The following is a 17,384-nucleotide window of genomic DNA, read 5'->3' as shown; positions in this document are numbered from 1 at the left end:
GGAAACATAAATACAGAGAATACGAAATCTATACAAAGAAGGTTGCTAAAAAAAACCAATATAGAAGGAATGATTAGGAGAGAAAAAGGCAGTGAATATCTCAATTCCAATATACCGGGTAAATTGTTACATGCGATGTCGCTTTGGTGGACTAAAATCTTACCCGTTAAGTAAATAGTAGTGTTAAATTTTACCGGTAAGCACTTATCGGGTAAGTATTTAGTAAACGACCCTTAAGACTATATTAACTTGGGGGAAACTTTTGGAAATCATTCATATATCCAAACACTTGGATGGATGGAGTTACAATACGTAACCATGATATGTTATCTCTATAATTTTGAGAAGTTAGTGCACCCGTTACGTTTATTAAATTCCAAGCTTAGTGTTGCGGTGTTATAACCCTTATGCATAGGAGTTGTAGCTATTGTGTTATCAAGTAGGTTTTAGTTATTCCTATCTTGAAGTACTAGTAAGTGGACACTAAAGGTTGAATAGGATCATTCAGGTGATACTTAGTTAGCGAATAGATAGACTCTAAGATTCACTAACCATGATGTGGAACTCTTAGGAGTAGACACTAAAGGTACTTGAGAGCTTGAGGCACTAAAGCCATAGAATCTGAGGCGTAGTTCTGATAAATATTGAGATGTGCCAATACTTTTGTGTTACCGTCACATCCAATGGAAAGGGGTCTCCCTCATCATCGAAATAAAAGATGTATAACTTGTCAGGTTTGGCTACTTTTGGAGGTTATATCCTCATATACCAATGTTTCCATTTACGGGTAACATTATCTATATCTTTCTGCATGTTTGGTTCATTGTTTTCAAATATAATTGTTTAAACTCACCAGGCGTAAACCTAACAAATTTTCTAAATGACATGTGTAACAAGTTCCATTGGTAGAGAATCTAAAACGGTTTGAGACGTGACGTTGGTGTTGTCTAGAGGCATCAGAGGAAACGTCATTTTTATGTCAGCTTGTGAGGCAAAGTTAGACTTTTGAGGATTAGTGACACCCGACTATAATCTAGCTCAATTTAAAATCAGATTAGTAAGTTGTTAACTTCAATCTTATTGTTTTTTGGAAGTAGTATTTTGGTATATTTTAGAGGTGTTATATGCACCCTTTTATGTCAGAATCAACTCAGTTCATGCATTAGAAATGTGAAAAGTATGTCTTGAAGTTGATGTGTGTGAGGAATAAATTCACAGGTAGGGTGCATTTACGCAACCCCTTTATAAATTTATATTAAAATTAATAATAACTTGTATTCATGTGATTGATGGAATAAGGAGCATGACGAGGCAACGAGCAATTCGAGGACACCAAATTTTTATTGTTATTGCTGAATATATTTTGTTTCAATTTCTATTTTGGTAAACGTACTTTAAAAAACGATCTATTTAGGAGACACAATGAGACATACATCTTCAGATTAAGTACGCATTATATGTGATGCGTCTTAATTTAATTTTTTAGGAGGACGGTTCTTCCTAATTTAAATGTCATATAGGTTTTAAACTTACTTTTTGTCCTTCTGTAGGATGAGTATGCTCAGAAGACTGGCCTGGTTTCACAAGCATTGTCTTAGGTTAATGGCCCCTAAGTAATCTTCGAGATCACTATGATACCAACTATGGTACCATTGTGATACTAACTGTAGTACCACTATGATATCACTCGATGAGGGCGTTTGAGGGGAGATCGAGGGGTTTGTCGATGTAGATGGTGGTCAGTAGCGAGGTTGGGGGAAGGGAGATGGTTGTTGGAAACGGCGTCTTGGTCGGACAAGATGATCGAAGGAGGTCATCACTTGCCGGAGGAGGCCACAGGATTTTAGTCCTTGTGTGTGTGTATATATATATATATATATATATATAATAAAGTAATTAATCTAAATAAAGTAAGTTTAAATATTAAATTAATTATAGTAAATTGAATAATCAACCCATATTACTAATTTATCCTTTTATTTTATTTTAAGAAAAATATTAATTATCTTAAATAATTGACTCACGTTGGATCTTACAATTACTACAAACTAATTGGTTCTTATTTGATTAGGCTCCTATATGTGTATATATGTATATATGTGTGTGTGTGTATGTATATAGGATTGGATTCACGTGAGACAATATTATTTTCTTGAGACACGCCAGACGTGTTTTTTACACTTAAAACTTCACCACAAAATATTGTGAAGGTAAAAAAAAAGAAGCCGAATATTCACAACAAAAACACTGTGAAAGTTACCTTCACAGTATGTTGCTGTGAAGTTTCATATGTAAAAATTGTGTTTTACGTATCTCACGAAAACAACCTTGTCTCACATGATCCCAAGTCTATGTATATAGTTTCCCAAGTCTATGTATATAGTTATGTTTAAATTATTAATAAAAAAATGGTAAATACCATGATTTAACTTACTTTTTCTAACAACGTTAATTTGAGTGACGAAAAGAAGAAAAAAATGCAAATCACAGGAACGAAAAAACAGTTTTTAAACCACAGGGACAGAAAACGTTATAAACACCAAACTACAAGGACAAAAATCTTAGTTTATTTCAATTATTAATATATATTTTCATAATAATTATTGATGTTGAAAGAATCAATGAAACAGAAAAAATGTTCTTACAAGAACTATTATTACAAATTTTAAATAGAGTTCTTAATTTGATGAGTTGTAGATGAACTAACAACAAAAAGTACGAAAAATATGTTCTTCTAAGAACTTCTTGATAGATCATTTAAATGTACATTCACCAAAATAGGTTACAGCCTTTTGTTGGGTTCCTATTGTTCTAAATTGCAATTTGGAAACAACTTGACATAATTACATATTTGAGGGACTAAAAATGTAAATGATAAACCTAGGCAACCCTTGATTCAACTCCCAGTCTCCCTTAAACCCTAACGGTACGTTTGGTTCGTCGGAATCTAAAACCCTAACGAACTGCTTCCATCTTCTTATGGATCGATCTGCTTCCATCTTCTTCTTCTCGAACGAACACAGGTTTGAACACTGCTTCTCTCTGCTTTCATCTGTTGATTTCTCCTGTTATGAACATTGCTGCTCGATCGAGCTGCTACTTGTTTCTTCGATTTTCTGCTTCCTATGTCTGATTTCTGCTACTTGTTTCTTCGATTTCTGCTACTTCTTTCTTCAAATGCATTTTTCCTACTGTCTGTTTGCTACTGGTTTGCTACTACTAATGCAATTTTCCTACTGTCTGTTTGCTACTGGTTTGCTACTACTGTTTGCTACTGGTTTGAAAGCTTATGGTAGAATGCAATTTCACTACTGTTTGTCCCTGCTATGGCAAGAAATTTCTGACTTGTTGCTTCAATTTGAAAGCTGTTTGCTTCAATTTGAAAGTTGTTACCTAGATTATGACTGGTTGCTTTCTGTTTGCTTTCTGTTTTATGGTAGGAGGCATAATTTTCTTGTTTGCAAAAACATAATTGTTAGCATAAATGTGTTTTCTCAATTTGCTACTTCTTAATGCAAAGGGCTACATGTGTTTGTGTATATATATGTATACAATGCAAAAGACTTGCACAAAAAGGGTTTTCTCAATTTGTTAATAACTTTTGTTTTTAAGAAGAGGAAATGGCCCGACTTAGTTTGGCAACAACACGTAGACGTAGGCTTATTAGACTAATGATCAATTGGTGGTAAAAACAATATTTTTTGGTTAAGTTAGACCAATGATCGGTCTATATTGCCTGGACAATATTTTTGTTACATCCTGTGTGGATGCTATGGTTCGACAACTTTTACCTATGTGTGAACACTTGTTGATAACAGTATTTGTATATATGGGTATTTGATGTGTCAACTTGTATGAATGGTTTGGTTTATGGTTGCTTGAATTTTTTACACGTTTTATGTTTATATATGATTCAATAAATGGTAAACATTTTTTTCCTCATTAAATTTTAATTTTATTGTTATTTGTAATTAATTTTTTTTACAAATTTTTAAAAAATATCAAAGAAAGGGTATTTTTGTCTTTTTTTGTCATTCCATTCTAATTTTGTTGTAAACCAAACAGGCAGATTCCAATTCATTATACAGATTAAATTCCATTCCTGCCAACCAAACGCTTGGTCAAACCCCCTCTGTGCGATTAACCAACCGACCGATCAATTATGGTGGCGACACCCTCCGCCGGAGTAGAAGCACTCCACCGCCTGAAACTGACAGAGCCACTGATGTACCTAACTCCTTCGTCGGAACTTGCTACTGCAGCTCGTATTGCGTCGGAGCACTTGTTCGCTTCACTCAAACCCTACACTCCTAAATCACCATTCGACCGCCTCCTTGTAGACGAGAAGTTCGACGCCGAGCAGATTTGGCAGCAAATTGACCTTCAATCTCAGCCGTTGATATCCGCCATTCGCCGTCAAGTAAACAAGTTTGAGAAGGATCCGCAAGAGCTTAAAGATATTTTTAAGAGTGGTGAGTCTGATCAAGAGCAGAAGAGGGAGTTGGTTTTAGAGGGGGAGAAAGAAGAAGACAGCGACGAAGAGGATGATGAACTCGATGACGAAAGCAACGAAGAAGAGGACGAGGATGAGGATGAGATGGAAGAAGATGAAAGCGGAGACGGAGAGAGAGAACATAAAGAGAGAGGCGGAGTTGGTGTTGAAGATAAGTTTTTAAATATACAGGAGATGAAGGAGTTCATGGAAGATGATGAAGCTAGAGAATACGGAGTTAACAAAAAGAAACAAGTGATGAAGAAAATTACTAGAAAGTTTGGGGAAGACGATGAAGAAGAAGACGATGATGAAGACGACGACGACGACGACGATGAGGTGAGCACATTTCTAAGAAGAATGATAGGCTTTAGAAATAATCTACTTTTCAACTTAAATTTCTAAACTTGTTAATCTAATTCTTTTTACTTGAGTTGGGTTTAGTTCATTAGAGCATTTTACATTCGTTGTGTAGCAGCACATGATGCTTGATTTGAATTGGAACTGAAGCTCATATAATTTCAATTTCTATTTGAAGTTTGCAAATATGGCCTTAGTTTATGACAACTATTATATGATTTAGCTGCTTTGTCTGGCTGGTTTTCCTTGAAGAATTTTCTGTCTAATTATCCCCCTTGGTTATTGTAGCTTGGAGTTCTTGAACTTGCAGGGGAAGAAGACATGTCAGATGCTGAAGATGCTAGGTAATACTTTCATTACTCATTTATGTGACTAGATTATGTGAACTGAGTAAGATATACGGATGCATGTGTGTGCGTAAGCATTGCACGGAGGGAACCATTTGTTTTAGTTGCTCTGTTTTGGGTGCTGTATAATGAACAAGATTTTGCCTTTGAGGTTCTGAAGGATGGGATTGCAGAAAAACGAACAATATTTCATCATCCTATGCACTCCAGTTGATTTAAGTATTCCCAGTTGTGCCTGGCTTTATCTGCTAATAGTTGTTATTTCTGGGCTTTGTGGCTCAAGCTTGTACCTGCTGTTCCGTTTTTTAAACCAGTGGAAAATGTGTGTTTTTTACTTTTGTCAGATACGAGGACTTCTTTACGTCTACAAAGAAACGTGACCAAAGTAAGAAACCTAAAGTGAGCGAGAAAGTGGAAGATATAGACATAAGCAATGAAGAAGAGACTGAGGATTCAGACACAGGTGATGAAGATAATGATGGCATGGGATCCGATGATGAGGTAGTAACTACATGTTCATAAGATATGTCAATATGCTGCTAGATACTGGAATGAAGTTGCTCTTGAAGTGCTGTTACTGGCAATTGAGTAATGCATTTTCCTTTTGAACACTTCTAGATGAAGACAGACAATCTTTCTACTCATGAGAAGCAACTTCTAGAACAGCGTGCCAAAATAGAGGAAGTGGAGAGGGAAAACTTGGAAGCAAAGTCGTGGACCATGCAGGGAGAGGTGCAAATTCTGGTTTATTAGATGTGAAGATTTGTGACATGTAGTAGTTCTATAGCAACTTGTTTACTTGGATCTATGGTGGCAGGTAAACGCTACTAAAAGACCTAAGAATAGTGCTTTAGAAGTAGATTTGGATTGGGAGCGCAATGCCAAGCCACCGCCAGTAATCACGGAGGAGGTTTCCCAGTCCATTGAAGAGCTAATCATGAAGCGGATATCCGAGGTGAAGTCGACTTTCTTTGATTTCTTTTTTCATTTTCTTTCTGTCCTGGCATTTAACTGTTAGAAGCTTAGATGCTGTTTTTTTTCACATTAATCCCGGAATGTATTAAGGCATTAAGCTTCTGTATGGATTTTGATATATTGTTGTTTGTTCTTTGTCCTGAATAGACGGTGTGAATGGCAAAAGTGATTATCTTACCCATCAGTCTATATCATTTCGAAATGACTTACAAGTCATCTTTCTTGCCAAATAATCCGCATTGTAGACACAGGAAGATCTAATAGATATTTCATAAAATTGCTGAACATAGTTCCACTCTTGAGAGCCTAAAAGAGAAAACACTTGTTGATTGCATCCAATAAGGAAATACGTGCATCTTATGCAGATGCAAGTGCCTGAGGATTACCAAGTATCTAATACTGCTCTAAACAGTGTGAACACCATAAAGCTCCATACAATATAGCTCCAAAAGAACACAGGTCCGTTGCAGGTTTAAGAGCTAGAGGACTCTATGGTTCCTTGATCTCATGGAATTTGTGGAAGGAACCTATCCCTAAAGCTGCATAGACACAAAGGTGAAAGAAAAGAATAGAGTAGAGATTATGTTACATGAAAGTTCCTGATGCATAAATGCTTCTTCACTTGTTCATTAGGCTACGTTTGGCCATTGAAAATCTAAAAGAAGAGAGACATGCATTATTCAACTTGTAAGCAAAACAAGAAGTTGCATAAAAGAAATTTACCAGTTTATGTTGTCAGTTACCTGTTTATGCTGACTGCACAACCCACGCAACCGGAATAGCTAACATAAAGCAAGGGGGTGTAGAGGAAGGTAAGAGTGGATAGAAGGGGCAGCGAGAAAGGGATAGTCGAACAAAAAGGAAGAGGGCGATAGATTTTAAGAGGAGTGGATTTTAGGAAAGGTTGATGGAAGAGGCACCTATTTGAGAGAGGGTTAGGAGAGGTCTTTTTCTTGTCTTAAGCCTTAATAGATAGATGGATTAACAATTAATCATCGTGCTTAATCAGTAAGTTGCAAACAAACACACTGATATGCTTAGCGAATAAATCTTCCAGACCATTAAGCTATGCTGTTAAAATCGGTGCAATAGTGGCTCAGTAGCGGTTTGCGGCCCTGGAAGAAATCGCAGTGGCAAAATAACGGTTATAATAGCGACGCCAAGAATTGCGGTGCAATTTACCAATAAATCACCGCTTTTTAACAAAAATAGCCATCTGCAATACTGCCATTTGCGGCTGGGCTTTTTTTGAGTAACCAGCTTACATTACACTTGTTTGGGCTTTTATTTAAATGACGTGGGCCTTTATTTTAAGACCACGACTTTGACTTGAGCTCGATATGTTCAGGCCCAGCCTCCTCAAAAAATTGAACGCATTAGATGATGTTGACTCGGATGCTCGATACTCCCTGTTAAGTTATGTATGCATACATATATATTATATATATAATTCTAATTACTATTATATGAACCATTATTTTTGGACTGCTATACCGCCACAATAACCGCTATTTCAAATCATAATACTGATCGCTATTTTGGATTTTGACCGCTATAACAGCATAACCATTAAGCTGCAAACAAACAACCCCTTAATTCTATAAGCAAATGTGTCAGTAATCTAGCTTGCTGCATAAAAAGTATGCCTTCTAGTGCATGCCCAGACATATATGCACTTGATTAGATGTGGTAAGCTCACTGCTCATAGCTAATATACTGTATTTGTAACCCATTATATAGATTATAAGATCCCACTAATTGATAAGAGTTATGTTTCAACATTTTCTCATATTTGTTATGGTAAACTGAATGTATGCATGCTCTTTCTTTCTCTTTCTGATAAGCAACATTGTGATGTATTGTTGTCAGGGACACTTTGATGATGTTCAGAAGGCTCCTAGTTTACCTTCTAAAGCACCAAGGGAAATGAAGGAACTGGTAAAGCATCACATGGCAGTATCTAATAGCTGCTCCTTCGCTCTTCTCAATAGATGGTTTTATATATGTTTCTGGGGGAATAAATGTTGCAATGTTAACTTTGCAGGACGAGAATCAGAGTAAGAAGGGCCTTGGTGAAATATATGCGGTTAGTATCTCCTGCTTGATTTATTTGATGCAAGAATCCCTGGCTGCTTTTTTGATATATCTGTCCCAATTTCTAATGGTGTCACAGAAAGAAAATTACAACTGTACCATTTTTTTTTCGAATCAAGCACCTTGCGCAACCACTTGCATTGGGAGCCGATTTGTTCCCTAAAACTGAAGTCTCAGCCGCTAGTTTATATTCCTTGGCAGAAATTTTCGTTTGTTTCGTTTGTTTTCTAGAGCTGGCACAGTCAGTTTATATTGATAATCACTAAATATGTGATATAATAGCACTTGCTCTTTAAGTAAAAGAGCGATAGTAGATTACAGTTTGAACACAGTGAGACATACATCTTCAGATTAAGTACGCATTATATGTGATGTGTCTTAATATAATTTCTTAGGAGGGCGGTTTTAAACTTACTTTTTATCCTTCTGCAGGATGAGTATGCTCAGAAGACTGGCCTGGTTTCACAAGCATTGTCTTTCTCAGATGAGCAAAAAAAGGAGGTACGCTGGGTTTACTTGGATAGTCTCTGTTTCTTAGCTCACATTAGTAGTTCTCTAATCATTTGGGGTTGCAAATATTGTTTTATGTTCCATTATAATGTCGTCTCTTACAGATATTTCACTTGATGTTGTTAGGCAAGTCTTCTTTTCAAGAAATTGTGCTTGAAGTTGGATGCTCTATCGCATTTCCACTTCACTCCAAAACCAGTATGCATCCATACTTATCTTTGTTTTGACCAACATGTTTGACACTTCTTTGACCTCCTTAGCCTTGTTTTTTGTATTAATTCGAATGAAATAACTTGTACAGGTGATTGAAGACATGTCTATTCAAACAAATGTACCTGCTTTAGCAATGGAAGAGGTATCAACTCTTCTAGAAACATCTCATTTATTCATAATGCTGCATCAGCTGTGGCACTGGCCATTAGTGGTTTTGTTGGCTAAATATTTTATCTTCTTTTTGTTTTTTCGTGGATGTAGATTGCACCTTTGGCAGTCTCGGATGCCGCCATGCTTGCTCCGGAGGAAGTATTTTCTGGCAAAGGAGATATCAAAGAAGAAGCAGAACTAACACAGGAAGATAGAAAGAGGAGGAGAGCTCACAAGAAAAGGAAATTTAAAGGTAATCCTGGTTGCCATCAGTTCCGTTCATTGTTGGTGTTGGTTTGATTAATGCGGACGGTTAAGTTACCCCAGGCCCAAGAATGCCATTTTCAGATATAAAATCCTCCCTTCACATGTTTGACTTGATACGTAGTTTAACTAAAAATGTTAATTGTCAAATATCTAAAATACATCTTCTGGACTTAGATTAATACCAACAGCGTATTTGTAAACAAATAGGTAAATTTAGGATCCTTTTGAAAAAGGAAAGGTTAGCATTTTCCCAAAAGTGAGGTGTTGCAATGTTCATAGGGCGTGTATAACCAAACCAAACCAACAAGCCAGTATATCCCACCTGGAGGTGTGGTGTGTGCCTGACCTCTACCCTAAGAAGTTAGAGCGGTTGTTTCCTTGAAGACCACCCGGCCAGTGAAAAGTTTGAGAAACGGAGAGGAACATATACGCTAGGCTAACTTAGTTGTTGCAATTTTCATAGAACTTGTATAACCTTTTAAAATCTTACTTAAAACATAGGTGGTAGACACCTTAAGACACTTGGTTATTTCAGTGATTTGCATGATTCTATGGGTTGTTAATGAACTTGTGAGATGGTCCGTGTGCTGAATCCTTCTAAGGCCAGAAACGTTGCCTTGCTTGATTCGTTTTATTTTCTCTGAATCTTAATGACAGCTGAGAATGCAAAGAGGATAGCAAAGAAGCCAAGGGAAAACACAGAGACAGCCGCTGATGGTGATATTATCATTCTATAATCTGCAAGTTTTTGCCATTTTACATAATCGTGTAGCCTCATATTTTTGTTCCTATTGCAACAGGCAACGAAGAATCATGACTTAATATCAAAAACTCGTTTGCCATTTGATTGATATTTTCGAAAGCATATTTCTGGTGGTTTTTGATTCCACACTGATGGAGGAAACAGAGAACTCTCGGAATAGCAATTGTTGGCTGAACGGTCGATGGTCGTGAATTATGCGTCATCCATTTGGGAAGTTTTGTTCTAAATATACTATAGAGGTGAAGGCAAGTATATCATTTGGGTAGAAACTAGAAAGAAGATTGAGTTTTTTCTATTGAAATATCAATTCCAATCATTTATTCTTAGATTTTCCAGATTTGTTTTCTGACCTAAGAGGGACAAGATGCCATTTTGAATTTCTAAAAACAATCATTTTTTTGTTCACAAAATATATATTTTTTCAAGCTATTTTTTTTTATTAACCTGGATATCCAACCCGCTATGCGAGTCGACTAATCTCAGGGCGACCACCTGCTTTGTAGATAGCCCGGAGTCACTGCATTTGAACGTCCGTGGCCACAAAGGGATTTTTATTTCTCCTTGGATTTGAACTTGAGACCTCCTAGTACTTTTGACCTTTGGAGCCAAGCTCAAATCAATCAGGCACCACCCTTGTGGTTACATCTAAATGTTCGAAAAGGGTATGACGTTTCTCGTATGATCTAAATGTTCGAAAAGATTCTATGGAAAAAAGGTCATAAGGTGGTAACACGCAAGAGATTTAAGTTTGTATTTTGTGCCATCAAGCCTTGTAACTTAAAGACTTTTTTTATTAACCTGGATATTCAATTCGTTATGCGAGCCAACTAATTTCAGGGTGACTAGTTGCTTTGCAGGTAGCCCGGAGTTACCGTATTTGAACTTCCGTAGTCATTAGAGGATTTTTATTTCTTCTTTGGATTTGAACCTGAGACCTCTAGACATTTTTTACTTTTAGTGCCCAAGCTCAAATCAAACAAGCAGCATCCTTTAGATTTTTTGAGATTTATGTGGTGTTTTTCGTTGAAATGAAACTTTCTATGGATTTTGCCTTTTTGAATAGATTTAGATGAGTTTGTTTTCTTATTTCAATACCTCTTGGTCAATGTGGTTTGCTTGAAAATTGGATTTCGTCACTTTCATCTGAAAAGTTTCTTGCTTTAACTTTTTATTTCCTTAACTATATTCTTTTTTGTATTTCCTTAGCACTAGTTTGAAGTTTGCATTTTCTTTTGATTTATTAATGTAAGTTTTTAATTAAGATTGATTTTGGAATTTTTTTGGTATTTTTAAATAGTATTTGTAAGCATTTATATTGATTATTTAGTGAAAAAACACTAAACAGCTCATTGGGGGTAAATTGGTCATTTTAACCAGTTCTGTCATGTCCTGTCATGTCTTACCAAACACTGAACAGCTGTCTTGTCCTGTCTTGTCTTGTCTGCGCACCAAACAAACCTTTAATCTAAAATAAAATAATTATTTGATAAATATGATGAATAATGATGGAATTTAACAATATGGGTCAAATCAAGAGTGTCCCCAAACGATCGGCAAGAAAAATTATTACTAAAGACTATCACCGGACAAGTGGCAATGAATACTTAGATGAAGTTTGGCTTACAAAATATTTTTGGATGAATGAAATCCGTTGAAAAAATTTAGTTTTGAAAGAATTGAAATGTTTTCAGGTTTGACCACCTGTTTGGTTATCATATATTGAAATAAAATCTGTTAAGAAATTAAAATATATCTGTTTGATTCACAAAATGTAATTTTGGAATTATAACGGAATATTGATAAATGGCCGAAATGCCCTTTTTGAAAATTTTAATTTTTTTAAAAACTAAAAATACTTTAACAAAATAATTATTTTAATATGTAAAACGATATAAAATACACAACCAAATATAACCATAAGCCAAACGTCGTTACTAAATCGACGGTGGTCAGCAGTGGTTCAGATTGGTGATGGTCCACGATGGTTTAGATCAGTGGTGGTCCGCGTATTCAGATGGCGGTGGTCGACAGTGGTTCAGATTGATGATGGCCCGCGGTGGTTTAGATGGATGGTGGTTCAAATCGGCGGTGGTTTAGATCGGCGGAGGTCACCAGTGGTTCAGATCGACGGTGGTGTGTGATGGTCCAAATGGCGGTGGTCGGCAGTAGTCTTCAGATTGATAGTAGTTCAGATGGTGGTGGTCTTCAGATCGATAGTGATTCAAATTGGTGATGGTTCAGATCAGGGGTGGTTCATATTAGCGATGGTAGTGGTGGTTCAGATCAATAGTTGTTCTAATCGTTGGTGGTCAACGGTGGCCGGCAGTGATTCAGATCGGTGGTAGTCACCGTGGTTCAGATGGAAGTGGTCAGATGTGATTCAGATGGCAGTGGTCAGATGTGGTTCAGATCGACGATTGTTCAGATCGGTGGTGGTAGGTGGTAGTTCAGATCGGCGGTGGTCGGTGATAGTTCAGATCGGCGGTAGCCGATGATGATTCAGATCAGTAGTAGTCGGCGGTGGTTTGGATCTGTGGTGGTCGATGATGGTCATATTGAGTTTTATGAGATTAGAGTATATTAGGTTAAAGGCATATTTGCTATTATGAAAATGGAGAATTCAATTTCATTCCATCAAAATATCATGTAGTTGATAAGGAATGTTAAATTCTTTTATTTGTGGAATTTGTAAGTTTTTGAATATTACTTTTGTGAAAAAGAATGAAACAAACATGAAACAAACGAGGGAATGAAATTTGGTCAATGAAATTTAACATTCCAATTCTAGCGAACCAAACACCCCCTTGGGTTACTCGGGTTGGGGAATACCTCTAAAATTCAACACTATCACTTACTTACCACATAGATATTAGTCCACAAAAACAATATTGTATGCAACAATTTACCCGATAAACTCTAACCGTAGTAAGAGACAAGGACGCTCACTTACCCCGTAAGACTCTCAATCTTTGCCTACGCTCTTACCGGATAAGATTCTTGATCCTTGCCATATGAATCCGATAAAGTAATATAACTTAATAAGCACTTACTCAGATAAGTGTTTGGTAAACGGCCCCTTAATGACTTCATAAATTAGTTCTGATCCTGATTCAACTCCATATCCATCTATCCTCTCACTTATAAATCTTCAGACCACAAGAGAATAACAAACTTAACCAAAAGCATGCATTATGTTCCAAATAGAAATGAAAACAACCACAATGAACACTAGTCCTGTTTTCTTGTTCCTAAATCCATATGATGAGTCTAGAGCTGAGCAGAGTTGTTGGCAATGGCACCTGCTTCAGTCAGCATTGGCACCAACTTCCCTGCTTGATGCTTCTCCATAACAGCTGTGCATCAAACAAGTTATACTTACAATTACACTTAATTAACACCAACCATATTCATCACCAAAACCACTCACCATCTGAACCACCGATGTGCTTCCCACCGATGAACACATTTGGGACGGTCCTCTGACCCGTCCACTCCGCTAGAGCTGATTGAACTTCATTACCATCACCTTAATTCCAATATCATTCATTAAATAACAATGTTACTTCTCCTACATATATATTAAGTCATTTCACGAAATCTAAGGCTTACTTTCTTCATCCAACTCAACAAGTTTGTAAGACACATTAAGCTCCGAGAACAGCTGTTTCATCCTCTTGCAGAATCCACAGTAAGTTTTGCTGCCAAAAATGAGTAATTGATGGGTTTCTTTAAAACTCTATACCTCGTCTTTTTTCTTTGTTTTTTTTTATTAACCTGAATATCAACTTGCTATGCGAGCCAACTAATCCCAAAGCAACCACCTGCTTTACAGATAGCCTGGAATCACCGCATTTAAACCTTCATGGCCACAAGGAGATTTTTATTCCTCCTTGGATTTAAACTCAGGACTTCCTGATACTTTTAACCTTTGGAAACAAGCTCAATCCAATCAGGTACTACCCTTGTGGTTCACAAAGGGATTTTTATCTTTTTACTGTGTTACTATTAGTTTGGATGTATTTAGCGATAAGGGATTCCATTTCAAACCTATTCCTGATTTTTGGATAAAAATAGAAGTAAAAGTAAATCAATAGTCACCAAAAGTTGCATTTTCCCCCCTTTTTGCAAGAGATATTGTGATTACGAGATGCCTTCTCTCTAAAAAATTATAATGTATTTGACCGTAAATATAGATATGAACCATGGTTTCTTCATGGGCATTTTCAAGATTTGTCCCAAAATTCAAGCTATTATCGCGTACTGTAGTTCATTTTTTTTCATTTTTTACGGAAAATTTCAAGGGAATTAGGTTTAAAAATTTAATTTCTCTACGATCGACGGATAATAGGTGCACATAAACATGAAATTGGATGGTGCAATTACTCAGAACATGATAAGCACAAGATGATGAAAGTCGAATGGTAACTGAATATAGCAATAACATGAACTTGATCGACTAATTGAAGATCAAAAACGCAGATAAAGAATTGAAGAGGTGAAATTGAAACCTGAAGACGACGACGGGATGAGAAGAAACGATTTCCTTGACTTTGGGAAGAGCCATTTGGATGTCTTGTGTGGATTTGGTCCAGACGCTTCCCATTTAAAAACCCTATTGTTGCTTAATGATCAAGCAAGCAGCAGGTGTATGAAGACGGCTTTTGCTTAGTGTATTCATACCGTTCCCCCACTTGGCATTTCAAAACAGATTCCCACGTCATCTCCGAACGTCTCCAAATTTTTTATCACCAAATAAAGTGAATCATGTTTTACTTTGGGGTTGATATCCCCACCCCCCTTAAATCACTTTTCACCCCCCTCCTTCTCACACCAATCCTCACTCACACCCTCACAACTTTTCCTCACAACTTTTCCTCACTTTCACCCTCACATACTCACCCCCCTATACAATCACATCCCCCTCACATGCATCTATAGGAGGGGGTGGAGTTAGAAAAACCCTTTACTTTCCGTCTATTCTTTAAAATGGCTCATACTATTTTATTTTTACTTTAATGTTCATACTATATAATGAGATATATTTTGATTTTAATATTTTATTTTATTTTTATTTCAATTGATATTATAATATAGATTTATATGATTTTTAAAAAACAACAATATTTTTTTTTAAATAAAATATAAATTTAAAAATATCATAAAAATTCTTTAAATTTGACAAAAAATATATAAATATTAGTATCAAATTAGCTATTTAAAATTTTTTATTTTTGTGTAATTTTTTAATTCAATTTTTTATTATAATTTAGTTTAGATTCAATGACGAAGTAATTTATATTTGGTTTAATAATATAATTTGTTAAAAATATAATAATTAATTATTTTGTTAGAACTCAATAATTATCTTAATTATATTTTAGATTTTTTATATTTTAAAAATAAGATATTTTTCCTTTATTTGATTATGTTTATCCATAATTAGTTCCATGAATTCAAACATGAAGCTTTAATAAGTTGTACTTATGTACAATTTACTTTTAATCTTGAATTTTAAGTAATATACATCAATAAACAATACTTTATGCATAAAAATGATTTTTAAGAGTTTTTGTCAAATACTTTATAATATAGTATAGATAATTTCAAAATTATCATCTTTATCTTTATAATTTAGAATTTATTGTTATATTTGTCTTTATGGTTTACAGTTCATTGTTATTATAGCCTCGTATTAAAAGAAATCGAAGTTAGCTTCATGAAAAGAAAGTGACAATGAATTATTATGTAATATTAATAATTATAAAGTCAATAAAAATATATCAAAAGTAGGAAAGTTGTCACTCAACAAACTTCATGATAAGAGCTAATGTTCTTGTACAAAAACTCAAAGAGAATGAGGTTAGTGACGGATCCAAGATTCTTTGGAATGATAGCACAATATAATTATCGTAATAAATAAAACTTAGAAGTTCATTATTATTATTTTGGGTTATTTAGATATAAATCAAATATTTTAGTTATTAAAAAAAGGACAAAATGCGCGAAATAACAACTTGTTTTTACAAATTTTCTTATTATAGCATTCTACTTCCAGTTTTTCTTATTACAACAAGGTACTTCTAAAATATTTTTTATTAGAACATCATATTTTCAAAAGTTTACCCGTTATAGCATTGGATAACCTTTTAAATTAAATTTACACATTATACCAAGTTTCTTTGCCACCTCATCGTCCACATAGGCTAGCCACATGTACGATAGTGCTGACATGATATTTTTTAGTATAACATTGTGCTTTTAAAATTATTTTTTTATAACATCATCAATTTATATCACAACATTGTACTTTTGATTTTAATATTTCTATCATTTAAATATTGTAAATTTAATCAAATATGTTTACTAAAAAATATACTATCAAATTGTATTAGTGATGCTTGTATGTGTTAGCTATTTTGATTTGTTTGCAGAGTTTTAAGAGAGAGTTTTTTTTTCAATTAAAAATAGAGTGTTTTTTATTTAAAAAATATAACATTTAATTTAACAAAAAACTTACCTAATGGTAAAAAAGATTAAATTTCATGTATTGTTTAATATATTATTGCAGATATCTTAATGCTAAAAAAATTATCGATTTGGGTGTTCTTTGCCTTCTATAATATGTCAAAAAATAAAATAAATAAAAAACGATATTATATTAATGCTAAAAAAAGTTGTGGATTTGGGTGTCTTTTGACCAAATGGCTTCTGGTTGGCCTTGCCTTCGGTTGGTCTTGAAGTTCTGGTTGATAAGACCAGAAGCTTTGGTTGTCCATAGGGGCTCTGGTCCTTAAGGACCATAAGACATCTGGTTGGTCTTGTTTCTAGTTGGTAAGACCAGAAGCTCTGGTTGTTCAGAGGGGCTCTGGTTGGTGTTGCCTCTGAGCTTTGATGCGATGAAGTATTTTGTGATTGCACCAACGTGTAGTGATGAGATGGGTTTTTGCGCCAGCGTGTTGCGAAGAAATGGGGTAGTCTCACCCAGTGTATGTTGGTCGCACCAGTGTGATGCAATGAGATGGTTCCCGCATAGTGTGTTGCGAGTAAATGAGGTTGTCTCACCCAATGTGTTATGAGGAAATTATGGTTTGTTTATATGAAGCATTGAGTTCATGTTTATGCAATAAATGGGTATTTTTGTGGTTTGATGTGACAAAAGAGGGTTGTTTTGTCAAAACATTATATATTTGTTATTTATTACAAATATGGCTTT

The 17,384-nt window shown here is 35.2% G+C and overlaps 2 protein-coding genes across 2 annotated transcripts; one reads left to right on the top strand and one right to left on the bottom strand.

Annotated features, from left to right (window-relative positions):
* Nucleotides 1-2,929: 2,929 nt before the first annotated feature.
* Nucleotides 2,930-10,443, top strand: LOC112508477 (U3 small nucleolar ribonucleoprotein protein MPP10-like). The gene is made up of 14 exons (XM_025113099.1): nt 2,930-3,023; nt 4,066-4,831; nt 5,141-5,196; nt 5,544-5,700; nt 5,818-5,931; nt 6,017-6,154; nt 8,044-8,112; nt 8,219-8,260; nt 8,701-8,769; nt 8,905-8,976; nt 9,080-9,133; nt 9,253-9,394; nt 10,066-10,125; nt 10,209-10,443. Exons 2-14 carry the CDS (start codon nt 4,163-4,165, stop codon nt 10,223-10,225), a joined length of 1,659 nt encoding a protein of 552 aa, XP_024968867.1. The 5' UTR covers nt 2,930-3,023; nt 4,066-4,162; the 3' UTR covers nt 10,226-10,443.
* A 2,787-nt stretch (nt 10,444-13,230) lies between these two features.
* Nucleotides 13,231-14,881, bottom strand: LOC112509430 (glutaredoxin-like). The gene is made up of 4 exons (XM_025114386.1): nt 14,680-14,881; nt 13,781-13,869; nt 13,599-13,697; nt 13,231-13,524 (listed from the first exon to the last, which is right to left on the bottom strand). Exons 1-4 carry the CDS (start codon nt 14,772-14,774, stop codon nt 13,439-13,441), a joined length of 369 nt encoding a protein of 122 aa, XP_024970154.1. The 5' UTR covers nt 14,775-14,881; the 3' UTR covers nt 13,231-13,438.
* Between the last annotated feature and the right edge of the window lie 2,503 nt (nt 14,882-17,384).

The sequence above is a fragment of the Cynara cardunculus genome (genome assembly GCF_001531365.2).
Source record: "Cynara cardunculus var. scolymus isolate 2C chromosome LG 3, CcrdV1, whole genome shotgun sequence".
Lineage (NCBI taxonomy): Eukaryota > Viridiplantae > Streptophyta > Magnoliopsida > Asterales > Asteraceae > Cynara > Cynara cardunculus.
Note: the sequence above shows the minus strand (reverse complement) of the source record. Positions and strands in the feature narration are given on the sequence as shown.

Coding starts and splice junctions, on each gene's coding strand:
- LOC112508477 (XM_025113099.1), top strand. CDS start 4,163: ATGGTGGCGACACCCTCCGCCGGAGTAGAAGCACTCCACCGCCTGAAA. Junction 5,197..5,543: donor TCAGATGCTGAAGATGCTAG/GTAATACTTTCA, acceptor TACTTTTGTCAG/ATACGAGGACTTCTTTACGT. Junction 9,395..10,065: donor CAAGAAAAGGAAATTTAAAG/GTAATCCTGGTT, acceptor TCTTAATGACAG/CTGAGAATGCAAAGAGGATA.
- LOC112509430 (XM_025114386.1), bottom strand. CDS start 14,774: ATGGGAAGCGTCTGGACCAAATCCACACAAGACATCCAAATGGCTCTT. Junction 13,870..14,679: donor CATCCCGTCGTCGTCTTCAG/GTTTCAATTTCA, acceptor CATTTTTGGCAG/CAAAACTTACTGTGGATTCT. Junction 13,525..13,598: donor GCACATCGGTGGTTCAGATG/GTGAGTGGTTTT, acceptor TTTGATGCACAG/CTGTTATGGAGAAGCATCAA.